The 12770-nt window shown below is 42.5% G+C and overlaps 4 protein-coding genes across 5 annotated transcripts; 3 read left to right on the top strand and 1 right to left on the bottom strand.

Moving 5' to 3' along the window:
• The first annotated feature begins 296 nt into the window (after nt 1–296).
• Nucleotides 297–2309, top strand: LOC130532695 (cytochrome c oxidase assembly protein COX19). Its single transcript, XM_057045470.1, has 3 exons — nt 297–493; nt 981–1092; nt 1177–2309. The coding sequence occupies exons 1-3, from the start codon at nt 412–414 to the stop codon at nt 1268–1270; spliced, it is 288 nt and encodes a 95-aa protein (XP_056901450.1). The 5' UTR covers nt 297–411; the 3' UTR covers nt 1271–2309.
• Nucleotides 2310–3250: 941 nt separating this feature from the next.
• Nucleotides 3251–6613, bottom strand: LOC130532613 (RNA-binding protein with serine-rich domain 1-like). Of its 2 annotated transcripts, none has more exons than XM_057045348.1 (7): nt 6304–6613; nt 5127–5273; nt 4849–5010; nt 4641–4743; nt 4146–4299; nt 3913–4054; nt 3251–3843 (listed from the first exon to the last, which is right to left on the bottom strand). In XM_057045348.1, exons 1-7 carry the CDS (start codon nt 6594–6596, stop codon nt 3744–3746), a joined length of 1101 nt encoding a protein of 366 aa, XP_056901328.1. In that variant the 5' UTR covers nt 6597–6613; the 3' UTR covers nt 3251–3743. The 2 variants fall into 2 exon arrangements, with proteins under 2 accessions (XP_056901328.1, XP_056901336.1); XM_057045356.1 differs by lacking the exon at nt 6304–6613 and adding an exon at nt 5667–5791.
• On the top strand, nt 6595–7746 carry LOC130534052 (solute carrier family 2, facilitated glucose transporter member 11-like). The gene has a single exon (XM_057047925.1). The coding sequence runs from the start codon at nt 6595–6597 to the stop codon at nt 7744–7746; it is 1152 nt and encodes a 383-aa protein (XP_056903905.1).
• Nucleotides 7747–10307: 2561 nt separating this feature from the next.
• On the top strand, nt 10308–12166 carry LOC130532586 (solute carrier family 2, facilitated glucose transporter member 11-like). The gene has a single exon (XM_057045306.1). The coding sequence runs from the start codon at nt 10350–10352 to the stop codon at nt 11853–11855; it is 1506 nt and encodes a 501-aa protein (XP_056901286.1). The 5' UTR covers nt 10308–10349; the 3' UTR covers nt 11856–12166.
• Nucleotides 12167–12770: the final 604 nt, after the last annotated feature.

The raw sequence follows: 12770 nt of genomic DNA, 5'->3' as shown, positions 1-12770 counted from the left end.
TTAAGGCTGTTTTAAAATACCATTATAGAGAAAAGGAGTCTATTGTTGGATCAAAATCCGCTCAATGTCCCTTTATTGCCCCCTAGTGATCGGATACAATGGCAGAAAGGGTCCTTTCCCCCAACTATGATACTACTCAGGCCAAAGTTAAAACGAAATAATTGACTATAATACATAGAAAAATTGATTCAAATTGATTCCATGCGTTGTCTATTTTAAGGAGACATTCTATATACATGAGATACATGATAATTTTAACCAGGCACATATGAGATGACCTACTGGAGGGACCCAATTCGCGCATGTGCAGATTCCAGCAGACGCAGGACTGACCTGACATAATAGTGTTGGAGTCAGTAAGTTTTAGGGTTTTTCTTTAAGACAAACCGATAATTGTTTTTTTTAAAAAAGATGTCGACTGCTATGAACTTCAGTTCGAAGAGCTTTCAACCTCGACCTCCCGACAAAGGATCGTTCCCTCTAGATCACTTTGGTAAGGAAAAATTTCTTTGTGCACGGTCAACGTAACTGAAATGAGCAGATATTAAATTCAAAAATGTGACAAAGTAATTTATCCAGTTATTCCAACAAGTTACATTCTACCTTTACTCTGTACATTTTCTGTCTGTCTGTCTTTATTTTTAGAATGTTCAATTCATGGTATGAATATATTAGCATTGGGCAATAGCTTAGCACTTACCCTGTGATCATTTCGATTAATATTATAATGATAAAACTTATTTTAAGTTGTTGTACTGACCAAGTACTTCCCAATTTGAATTGTAGTTTTCTGTCTTTATTCAGCTTGTGTGTGGTAGAAAAAGTATGTTATTACTCTTTTGTTATTATTACAATTTGTACTCTTACAAAAATTGGAAGCAACCCAAATTCTAGGACACAACTTAGGACACATGTTTAGAACCATACATATTTACAAGAACTTGGTTGAACCTCCATGTCCATTGTTATTTCTCTTTTAGGTGAGTGTACAGCCTTCAAAGAGAGATTCATGAAGTGCCTGAAGGAAAAGGGCTTTGACAACTCCAAGTGTCGGATGCAGTCCAAAGAGTACTTGGAATGCCGAATGGACCAGTAGGCGATCTTTTAAAAAATACAGTCTACAGTGTGTCCCACAATCTTCAATTCTCTTCATGTTAGCTGTGTTTTCTGTTACAGTCAGCTCATGACCAAGGAGCCCCTGGAAAAATTGGGATTCAAGGACCTAAAAGATTCATCTCCAAAGCAAGCAAACGGAAACACTAAACTCTGACATCCTGCTGTAAAGGGTGGAGGTTCCCCAATGTGACAGGTCCATCAATGTTTTAATTGATGAAACCATAAAGACTGCTTCATGAAGAGGGGGAATAATTGTTACAATGAGGACATTGCAGTTTTAACAGGGGCTTTTAAGGCCGCGGTGGCCTGAAAGCTATTTTGTAAATAAGCTCAAATGGGTTGCACATGAATATATTTTGTCATGTCCATGCCTCACCAATTGAGATTGATAATTAAAGCTATATATATAATAGGGAGTTCTGACTGTGTGCAGAGGATTGGGACTAGGAAGAGCAAGATAGATACAATAATCCAAAATCTGATGAGATGCAGGAGAACATGCTTGTTTACAGGATTTGTCACATTTTGTAAGTTTTAGTACACAATAAATTGTACCAGGTATCAATTTTATTCAAAGGCATTTCATCTCAATTAAAAACTCATTAGTTTGAATTAAATGCAAATAAGAAAAATCGAAGTACACAGGTGATTACAAAAAATTAAATAAAAATGGTTGCATCAGGAAGTCTGCCCTGGTCCCATCAACATTTTGCAGTATATTCCTCTCTGAGGAGAAAAAGAGCCATATATTACACATGCTCCCCAACTGCATCTGATTAAAGGGCAAGAATATTGCATTGTCTTCCAAATATGGCATTACATTAATAGAAGGTATGGATACATATATATTTTTTAAAGAATCTCCACATAAACATAATTGATGATATTACTGATTGAGTTTGACTCACTCTCTCTAACTTCTTGAGTCTGTTTGGAAGCCACCAGGCTCTTGGATCCACACAAAAGGCATTGTCTTTTGTCATCAAGCTGAAAAATTGTGAAATTAGACACAAATCAAACGAAGAAAAACAATTCTTCGCCACTGTAGTTATGTAATGAACAAAAATCCCTGTCCATACATAAAACTACAAATTGTACTTTCATTGTCTTTGACTTCATCTTGTTTACTGAGTGAAGCTCATCTCTGTATCTTATTTCCTGCTCCAATGCTAAAATAAATGTTTTTTATGTAATTTTGGCCAATTGTACTTGACAAAATGATATTTCCTAGGATGAATGTCTACATTCATTACACATGAACTCAAAGCAGTTATGGTAACATGATGCAAAAAAGGGGCTGCTACATACAAGGAATGAAGTGTGAGCAATTAATACACTTACATATAAGCATGTATTTTACAACGGTCAGATGTATTTTCCTGTTGTTCAAAGCAGGTATGGACTGGTTCACGGATGAGGGCATCCGAGGCCCTCGGACAGCAGCATGGGTCGATAAAACCCCTTAGATTTGGCCTGTTACACTGAGGAGACACTTACAAAGCACAGAACACAGCATAATAAAACTACTGCCAAGTAAAAAATTCCTTTTGAAATGATGTAAGACAAGACTCACCTTGAGTGATGAAGAAAATGGTAATGAACCACACAAGAGTTCTCCTATAACTAGTGGAGGATGTCATTGTGGATGCTGGAAATAAAAATGTCCTCTAATCCTCTGATGCTGGCTTCCAAAGCTTGACTGTGAGTGAAGCTCTGAATTTAAGAGGAAACCCCATCTGTGGTCTAAATATATTCAATAAACCAGATACACGTATGCATGCACACACAAACAACCACTCCTTCATTGCTCATTTGTGAACATCCAATGAACATGCACCTTGTGACTCCAGCAGTCTTCATAAAAAAAACTCCTGTCCTAACCCTCTAAAAATGAAACTATTTATGTTGGTTTTTCAAACAGGCATCTAATCTTCATGATTGAGAAATAGTGGTGTCATTTTACTCAGGAACTTGAATTCCTGTTTCCCATTAACTGTCATCATCCACATTTAGGCTGGCTGCAGCCGGCTCAAGTTATCTGAGCACAAGTTTGAAGCATTTAGAAGACGACACTCAGACAGGACGTGAATCACTTGTAACAAACACCCGCATCTTTTTAAAAAAGCAGTACAAGTTTGTTTGTCTTATTCTTTCTCTTTTATTCAGATTTAACACCTTTTGATACCCAAACTTTTGTCAGGCTTGACAAAAGGATCACATGAGCTCAATGTTACCAACATACAAAAGAGGAAATGTTTGCATTAAAGACAGTTTTTAAGTAACTAAACTGATATTGCCCTCAGATTAGCTCTGTTAAATTAGCTGCTAAACTGCGTGGCCTCTTACTAATTGACAGGGTTGCAGAAGGGACACTAACAAGTTTAAATTCTTAGATTTAAAAACAACAAAAAAACAGATTTAGACCAATTTATAAACCTTATCTAAATTTGGATAACAGATTAATAAAAGCATGTTGACCTGCTTTAACCACTCAATCAAGACATGTGGAGGCCACTCATACTTCTGCCGTTAACAGTCATATCTCGAAAATGTTTTTTAATCACACATTTAGTCCCTCTGATGAGCAAGAAATGGAGGAGTTGGAAAACAAAGGGGATTTCTAATCACTAGCGAGATGAGTTGGAGCTGGATCGTGAGCGATGACGGCGGCGTCCGGGAGACCGAGACCTGCGGCGGATTGGAGAGCGTCGGCGGGGTGACCGAGACCTATGAGAAAATGTCATGTGTTAGCATGACACAGCTCAGACCAGTAAAGCATGATTCACACCACATCACCTTCTTCTCATGCGGGGCGGGGTGCGTCGCCACATGGGTGGCGGGGGAGGTAACCTGCGAGGCGGGGACAGCCTACGGGGAGGGGGGCGCACGGTGGGAGTGAGCACAGCCGTGACTGTGATCTCCTGACCGTCAATCTGACCTGCCAAGAACATTCACACGTATTACTCGTTACTTGTATTTAAACCAATTACCTTTTCACACCAGTGCTACAATTATGTCCATTTCCTCACCTCCATCCATGTGTTTGAGCGCCTTCTCCGCCTCCTCCGGAGTCTCATACTCCACATACGCATAGCATTTGGACAGGTGAGGGTAGATGCGGTTCAATGGCATGTCGATCATCTTGATCTTACCATAAGTGGAGAAGATCTCCTGGATGTGCTCCTTTAAAACATTCAAAGCAGGAAATACGGTTCAAATGTATATACATATTAGCAATAAACAGTCATGTAGATCCACTTTTTCCATAGACAGCCTAACATTCAGCCTGCAGTGTTCCAATTAGTTAGCAACATTCATTCATTAAAAAGATCTACATTACTGACAGCACGTAACACAAACAGCTCTGCTGGTTACTGGTTAAAAGGTTTGTAGTGTGACAGCATAAGGTGGTCATTTGGTTTATCCACATTATCCCATTTAAACACTATACCAATCAGGAGGAAAATCAGTTGATTCTAGAGAAGAGCACACAAGCAGCAGTCAAAATATGGGGAAATATCCACCTTTATAACATTTCTGGTCAAGCGGCCCAGGTGGATCTTAGTGGGTTTGGGTGTGGGGCTCCTGCGTCGCCGTTCTCTGTCATCCCTCTTTGCTGACTTTGACCTGGGAAGATATTAACTTTTCGATGACCATTTTCTCAGTGAATGATTATGTAGTGTCTGAGTTGTGAGACATTGTATTAAAATGTATGCGGTTCAGGTCACCTACTTGGAACGCGAGCGTCGCCTGTTGTGGCGCTGCCGGCTCGGGCTGGGCGAGGAAGAGGATGAGGACGAGGAGGAAGATGAGGAGCGAGAGCTCGAAGAGCTTGAAGAACTTGAGCCACTGGAGGAGCCTGAGCTGGAGCCTGAGCTGCTGCTGGAGCTGGACCTTAATGAGAGCAGATTGTAGGAAATGTCCAGCCAACTATAGAACTTGTAGAAGCAGTAAAACATCGTGCATAAGATGTAAAAATGCAGACGTGCAACGTGACAGCATCCTCTGACCTGCTGCTACCACTGGAAGCACTGTGTCGAGTGCGAGTCTTCTCCCGGCCTCGGGCCTTGTCAGCCACTTCTTTCGCACCTGCCGACTTCTCTTTTCCTCTCAGTTTATTTTTCTCCTCTTCTTTCTTCTTTGTTGGGGAGGGCGCCCTGTCGGACAAGTCGAACACGCTAAAGTCAGAATTTTCCCGGCATTCACGTCGGAGGCTAGCTGCTCGGATAGCTATTAATGCTATCAATAAAGGTCCCCCCCCCCAAAAAAAAGGGGGGAATAATCAAGGATAAACCACAAAAATGTCCGCAAACTACTGCTGAGATAAGAATGATGGCCTGGTTTAAATCGAAGCTATCCACCGAAGAGCGGAACACAACAGATACTAGCTAGTGAACGATCATAGGCTCGCTATAAATTCGCCAATGAGCAAATGCAGGCGTATAAAGCAAACCAATATATTTGTTGAATTTAACTTACTGACTAGATTTGTTTTAGCTACATATAAGCGATTTATAAATACAAAGAAATTATGGATATTAAATACTTACATTTTGTAACCTGCAATCGATATAAAGTCGCAAAAAGATGACGTACTTAGAAGTTGACGTCACGAATATTTAGCGGATACTTTATTTACCGTTTCAAGTCTGCGAGGCAAGTAACTACCTAACCGCAAACACTAATTAAAAAGCAAGCTATAGCATTCACTTTGCTGTAAACATACGTTTTAGCTATTTTATTATTTATTATGATCTTATAATCTGATTAATCAGTCTAAATACAAGGATTTAACGAAAGGCCATTTGCCTGCCAGTTTAAAAAGGGGGAAAATTTGCCTCTCAATCTTCAACGTGGGTCTTCAATACTAAATGTAAGTAAGAATATCTTGTTTCTGCAATGCAGAATTCTAATGTCATCCATGATATGTTACATGGCTTACATATTTAAGCTACAGTTAATATCCATGTAAGGAGATATGGTCTAAAGGCCACAAGCTGAAGGGTACAGGCTGTGACTAATGCTGGGACTTCATATGTCAAGATGAGATCCACCGGTGACACCGAAGGAGCTGGCAGTCGGAAGGGCACCAGCAGGACTCTTGCCTTAACCATATGCTCCGCTGCCATCGGAGGCACCTTCCAGTATGGATACAACATTTCAATCATCAATTCCCCGACTACTTACATCCAGAATTTTATCAATTCCAGCTGTGTGGAGCGCTGGGGTACCGCTTTGGAGACCACCCAGCTGACCTTCGTCTGGACCTTTATTGTATCAGCTTTCTCCCTGGGGGGCTTCTTCGGAGCCTTGCTTGGAGGACCGATGGCAGTCCGCCTCGGGAGAAAGAGCTCTCTCCTCCTGAATAACTCCTTCCTCGTGATCGGTGCTGTATTGGTGCTAACCTGCAGGCTCGCCAAATCGTTCGAGATGCTCATCCTGGCTCGCTTTCTGGTCGGCATCAATTCGGGAGTGAGCATGAATGTTCAGCCCATGTACTTTGGGGAAAGCGCTCCCAAACATCTCAGGGGCGCTGTGGCATTTTCCTCAGCTGTTTTCACTGCGTTTGGGATCTTCTTGGGACAAATTGTGGGTCTCAGTGTGCTGCTGGGGACTGAGCCCCATTGGCACTATCTGCTGGCCAGCAATGCTCTGCCGGGCCTGATCCAACTCGTCACCCTCCCCTGGTTTCCCGAAAGCCCGCGATACCTCCTCATCGACCGGGGTGACAGGGAAGCATGCATAAATGCACTTAAAAGGCTCAACAATGGGAAAATTCCGGTTTCGGAGATGGAAGAGATGCTTCAGGAGCAGGAGCAACTGAACTCTACAGCTTTGAAATGTGGTGTGACGATCTGGTCTCTGTTCAGGAACCGTGACCTGAGGCCACAGCTCAGGACAGTCATGGTTGCCAGCAGCGCGATGATGCTCTGTGGAAACGACTCCATTTACTTCTATGCTTCATACATCTTTCTGCAAGCAGGGATCCCTCCACAAAATATTCAGTACGTCACCATTGGCACTGGCGCGTCTGAACTCACTGCCTCCATCCTGAGCAACATTTTGATTGAACGTGTGGGGCGCAGGGGGCTTCTTGTCGGCGGCTACAGTCTCATGTGTTGCTGGACCATAGTCTTCACTGCAGCCTTGGTCCTTCAGAGTCAGAAGGTGGCTGGAATGTCCTACCTCAGTATGGCGTGTGTTTTTTCATATATCCTGAGCTTTGGCCTCGGCCCCGCAGGAGTCACAGGGATCTTACCAGCCGAAATCTTCGACCAAGCAGCCCGGCCGGTAGCCTACATGGTCTCTGGCTCACTGTTGTGGCTCAGCCTGTTTGCAGTGGGAATGCTGTTCCCCTTCATCGTCAGTGGCCTGGGCAACTTCTGCTTTCTGCCCTTCTTAGCCGTCTGCCTGTCTTCGGCTGTGTTTTTGGGACTCTCCTTACCAGAGACGAAGGGCAAAACTCTGGCTGAAATCACAGCTGAATTTGATCAGAAGAACGGGCTGAAGAAAGAGAAGCAGGATGTGCAGGAGAACATCCCCATCACACTCAACGGCCAGTTGCATGATGGCGGATCTTTTGGTGAATCTTTAACAGAACCCGACTGCCAGGCTAACGACAAGGCTTAGGTTGAAATTTGACCTCTTCGTACAATGGAATTAAAAATCAGATCTGAGTATTTAAATTCACTTTTAATGAGTCTATTACGCAATTAAGTGTCCTTTTATTAGAATGGAAAAGCAAAAATTTGGGCATTAAACTGCAGGACAAAGGTGGCTGGTATTCAACAGGTTATTGCAGATTCGAAAAGAGTCCGAGTCGAAGTTCCTTATAGGAGAATTCAGAAATCAGATGCAGTCGGTACACAAATACTACTATATGGCTTAAAAAAAAAAAATATCCACGAGCATTGTGAAACTTGTGGCAATCAGCGAACTAATAAACACTATCTATCAAAGCCTCTAACATCCTAAAACATCCTATTGTACTCAAGCATGGGGGTTGAAAACTAGAGAAATGCTCTGCACTTTAAATTTATTTCAATATTAATATTCTATTATATACTATTTATATTATATAAATATGCTATGTGACCAAAACTAAAGTGATATTTATGAAAAACCTCACAAAATGCACTTTCTTTATCATCTCCAGCTCAGTTTGCTGTTTGTCAACTGCTGTATTGGTCCCCTCAGGGAGACGGTAAACCGTTTAAAAGAAAAAGAAAGTTTCTTTAACAATGGGAATGTTAATGCCTTCGGCTATGTACACCTTTAGCTAATTATTTGGGAATGTTTGCCTCTCTGTTATGAATCGTGTTTCATTCTGTACTAGTCTTCAACAGTTTTGCATAGAGATTGTAAATAATCTATAGATTGTTCAGTATGTGATTTTATAATGGCTAAAATGTCCATGGTGGCTTTTCCTATTTGTAACTTTAAGCATGGATGCCATTCAAACAGCAGATGAACTGGTGCAGTGTCCTCATTGGTCTCTCTGGTCTTCGGCTGCGGTTCTATGAAAAATGGCCGCCAGATGTCGCCAATGTAACATATTCATATTCAAGCCGTCTGTTCAGTCGCATCAAACCCTCTGTGTTATCTATGCTATACAAGGTGCCTATTCTATAATCGATATTTCAATGTAATATTATTTGTCAGTTATAATTTATTGTCCTATTACTTCATTTTAATTGATCCTGAAAGACCCTTATCTCAGGGGTGTTATCATCATATTGAATATACTGTTTGTTCACCAAATCACCAATGTAGTGTAAGGTGTTGCTTTTCCAAGCATGTTTATATAAATACATCACTGCATGATGCCTGCACATCAGAGTTATTTATATTTTTCCACAATATAATTATTCCTGCTTTAATAGCTCTGTATAAACTAAAAACCACTGTACATCATCAATAAAATCCAAGTGCTGCACCGGGCTGCTGAGTTTTTGTGCCATTTGTCAAATTAATTCTGTTTTTGTAATGATTTTGGTTCTATTATTTCTTTAAACATGAAGCTCTCTGTTCCCCTCACCAACTTGTAACACAGTCTGAATAACCCTATCACTGATAATAAGCCCTCATTAGGACTTTGACACGCTGCCACTAATAGAATTTAGCAATAATACTGCCATTAGCAGTGTTAAACAGGAATGCTGAACAGCTACTTGTTTACCCTTCTCCACTGTGTTGAATTGTAGTGAGCGGGTTACCTGGCAGCAAATTGGAGCCAAATGAGCGCCCAAATCTTCTAGTTTCCAGGTTAATTCGCATTCACCATGCTGCATGACATGCCCAAACAATGCAGACTCCCCATACTTTTTAGGCTGACCTGATCCAAATCAAATCATTTTTAAACAAGTACATTCATTTAACATACCTTTTAAAGACATATAGCAAAGCACTATAATAACAGTATGATTTAAACAAACAAACATAATATTCTTTTTCTATTAATTTAGTAGTAGTTGTTTGTAAGTGAGCCACCAGTGAGTAGTTCAAAAGCTACAGCAGCAAAGCCTCTCCCCACCAGTGAGCCAAAGTGATGAGCCCCTGCACAGACAGAGTTCCCAACAGATGTTGCAGCAAAAAGAGCAATAGTATTTGCCCCGGTGAATAGAATCCTGAGACAAACATGAGCTCAAACAAAGGATTGGTGTTCAAATACACTCATCATTAGCATTAGTGCCCCGTGCATTCTGGTGGAGTGTTTTCACTCCTTGTTTGGTGCAGTAGTATTTTTAAACCCATCACTGTCTCTAGTTTCCTACAAGCCTTTATTGTGGAAAAATATGAGCTTGACTCACCCAAGTATCCCGCTCTGCCTTTAGGGGAGTCTCTATTAAAAAAATAGATCCATAGGTACTTACACAAAGTTCTGATCCCCCCCCCCCCCCCCCCCTCCCTTTGTTTGTCGTAGCTCAACTCAACTGTTAGTCCTTGTTTTAATAGTGGCTCCAGAAATTTCTCATCATGGATCCTGAGGGTGGAAGAAAAAGTCTAAATTAACACAGTGCAAGTCAAACCCAGTACAAAGCTGAAATAGCTACTTTTCACAATTGCTGCAATTATGCAATGAGCTTGTTGATAGCATCAATAAGTCTAGGATGTTACGTATCTGACAAGCAAAACAGAACTGACAGGTATATCTGGGTTGTGAACATAACCAAACAAATTCTGTCCTGAGACAGAAGCTGAAGGGAACAGAGCAGGAATCCAACACTAGTAAGATGTTTGTCAAGATGTGCTCCGGCAGTGCTGCCGAAGCAGCTGACACCAAGAAGCCCATGAGCAGGACTCTTGCCTTGGCTGTATGCTCCGCTGCCATCGGAGGCACCTTCCAGTATGGATACAACATTTCAATCATCAATTCCCCGACTACTTACATCCAGGATTTTATCAATTCCAGCTGTGTGGAGCGCTGGGGCACTGCTTTGGAGACCACCCAGCTGACCTTCGTCTGGACCTTTATTGTATCAGCTTTCTCCCTGGGGGGCTTCTTCGGAGCCCTGCTTGGAGGACCGATGGCAGTCCGCCTCGGGAGAAAGAGCTCTCTCCTCCTGAATAACTCCTTCCTCGTGATCGGTGCTGTATTGGTGCTAACCTGCAGGCTCGCCAAATCGTTCGAGATGCTCATCCTGGCTCGCTTTCTGGTCGGCATCAATTCGGGAGTGAGCATGAATGTTCAGCATATGTATGTGGTGGAAAGCGCTCCCAAACACCACCGAGGCGCCGTTGTATTTATCTCAGCTGTTTTCACTGCGTTTGGGATCTTCTTGGGACAGATTGTGGGCCTCAGTGTGCTGCTGGGGACTGAGCCCCATTGGCACTATCTGCTGGCCAGCAATGCTCTGCCGGGCCTGATCCAGCTCGTCACCCTCCCCTGGTTTCCTGAAAGCCCGCGATACCTCCTCATTGACCGGAGTGACAAGGAAGCGTGCATGAATGCGCTAAGAAGCCTCAACAATGGGGAAGTTCCGGTTTCAGAGATGGACGAAATGCTTCAGGAGCAGGAGCAGCTGAAATGTGCTGCTCTGAATTCTGGACCAGAGACATCCGCTCTGACAATGTGGTCCCTTTTCTGGAATTGTGACCTGCGACCACAGCTCATAGTAATTGTAGTTGCTGGTAGCACTGTGATGCTCTGTGGCATCGATGCTATATACTTCTATTCCCTGTACATCTTTTCTCAAGCCGGGATCCCTTCTGAGAAAATTGAATTTGTCACCATCGGCACCGGAGCATGCGAGCTCCTTGCTTCCTTATTTAGTATTCTCCTTGTTGACCGCTTGGGCCGCAGGGCCCTGCTCATTGGTGGGTACAGTCTTATGACCATTTTCCTTATAGTCCTGACTGTTGCTCTTACCCTGGAGACCAAGCACGTACCTGGGATGCCTTATGTCAGTATGGTGTGCGTGTTTGCCTTTATTATCTTCTTTGGGCTTGGCCCAGCCGGTGTGACGTGTCTTTTACCCGCTGAGATTTTCGATCAGGTTGCTCGGCCGGCTGCTGGTATGATATGTGGTTCCCTATATTGGATCTGCCTGTTCCTGGTGGGAATGGTATTCCCTTTCATGATCCACACTTTGGACAGCTTCTGCTTCCTGCCCTTCATGGTCGTGTGCTTATTGACAGCCATATTTTTTTGCCTCTTCTTGCCAGAGACTAAAGGCAAAACACTGGCTGAGATCACAGCAGTGTTTGGGAAGAAGGCTGAAAAAGGATTGAAGAAGTAATGTGCTGGAGCCCGGAGCAGCACCTTGGTAACTCCTGCTTCAGAGGACAATTGCAAGACCTGAACTTTTGTATTCAGCGTGATGTTGAGAGAAACACGAGCCACAGTAATGAATATGCTATTTGCTTCTGTCTATGCTATGAAAGTAGGGGTTGCAGCTTCAGTAGATGTTATTGATGTTATCCTCTTTAATCAGCTGAACTGTAACTTTTAGTGTAGTTTAAAGTGAGTAGACTGTGCAGACTGTGTTTTATTTTTGTAATGCATATTGTATTGGCAAAAGAATTGGAATAAAATCTGCTGATAACTCTCGCTGGAACTGCTGTCCTTAATAACTGTCATGGAAGCCAATTCATCATGATTCAAGTCTTGGAGTGGGGGATGACAGTGACCAGGAGAATGCGATTTTAGGACTGCTGCCTTTGTTTGCATCTTCCTCCTCAAGTGAGGATCAGAAGTTTTACTTTACTGCAGAGGGTTATAAGCGTTCCCTTCCAGTCGCAATTTGCGATCATTACCATGAACATTGCGGTGTTGCTGAGCACTTGAGGATAAAAAGACTGAGGAAATGTCCTCATTTATCTCAAGGAGATAAAGCAGGTGTGGTTCCAACCACACTAGAAGATATTCACCTTTGTTTGGGATGGCAGAAGAAATGGAGTTTCAAAATCCAAAATGTTCAATGATGCGTCATGTGTGTGTCAAACAGCTTTGTTATTTATAGCTGCATACCTCTGAAACAGGTGTGAGGTGGAGGAATCAGGGCGGGTTGAAACTAAAAAAAGGGGCCAAGGTTTAAAGACAGATAGGTGCACTCGTTAACAGCGCATCAAATGAAGCCACAGTTGTGAATTACCAACAGGCTTCCAACTGCAAAGCTCTCTGTGGCCTCAAGCTCGGTGACTTTGAGTAAGTC

Source organism: Takifugu flavidus, chromosome 1, assembly GCF_003711565.1.
Source record: "Takifugu flavidus isolate HTHZ2018 chromosome 1, ASM371156v2, whole genome shotgun sequence".
NCBI lineage: Eukaryota > Metazoa > Chordata > Actinopteri > Tetraodontiformes > Tetraodontidae > Takifugu > Takifugu flavidus.
The sequence above is the reverse complement of the archived record's forward strand: the minus strand, read 5'-3'. Positions and strand labels throughout refer to the sequence as shown.

Excerpts from the sequence above, each read along its gene's own strand:
- LOC130532695 (XM_057045470.1), top strand. The coding sequence starts at position 412 with ATGTCGACTGCTATGAACTTCAGTTCGAAGAGCTTTCAACCTCGACCT. Across the intron at positions 494-980 it reads GTTCCCTCTAGATCACTTTG|GTGAGTGTACAGCCTTCAAA; the intron begins GTAAGGAAAAAT and ends TTTCTCTTTTAG. Across the intron at positions 1,093-1,176 it reads TTGGAATGCCGAATGGACCA|TCAGCTCATGACCAAGGAGC; the intron begins GTAGGCGATCTT and ends TTTCTGTTACAG.
- LOC130532586 (XM_057045306.1), top strand. The coding sequence starts at position 10,350 with ATGTTTGTCAAGATGTGCTCCGGCAGTGCTGCCGAAGCAGCTGACACC.
- LOC130534052 (XM_057047925.1), top strand. The coding sequence starts at position 6,595 with ATGAATGTTCAGCCCATGTACTTTGGGGAAAGCGCTCCCAAACATCTC.
- LOC130532613 (XM_057045348.1), bottom strand. The coding sequence starts at position 6,596 with ATGCTCACTCCCGAATTGATGCCGACCAGAAAGCGAGCCAGGATGAGC. Across the intron at positions 4,300-4,640 it reads TGACCAGAAATGTTATAAAG|GAGCACATCCAGGAGATCTT; the intron begins GTGGATATTTCC and ends AATGTTTTAAAG. Across the intron at positions 4,055-4,145 it reads GCTCAAACACATGGATGGAG|GTCAGATTGACGGTCAGGAG; the intron begins GTGAGGAAATGG and ends TGTTCTTGGCAG.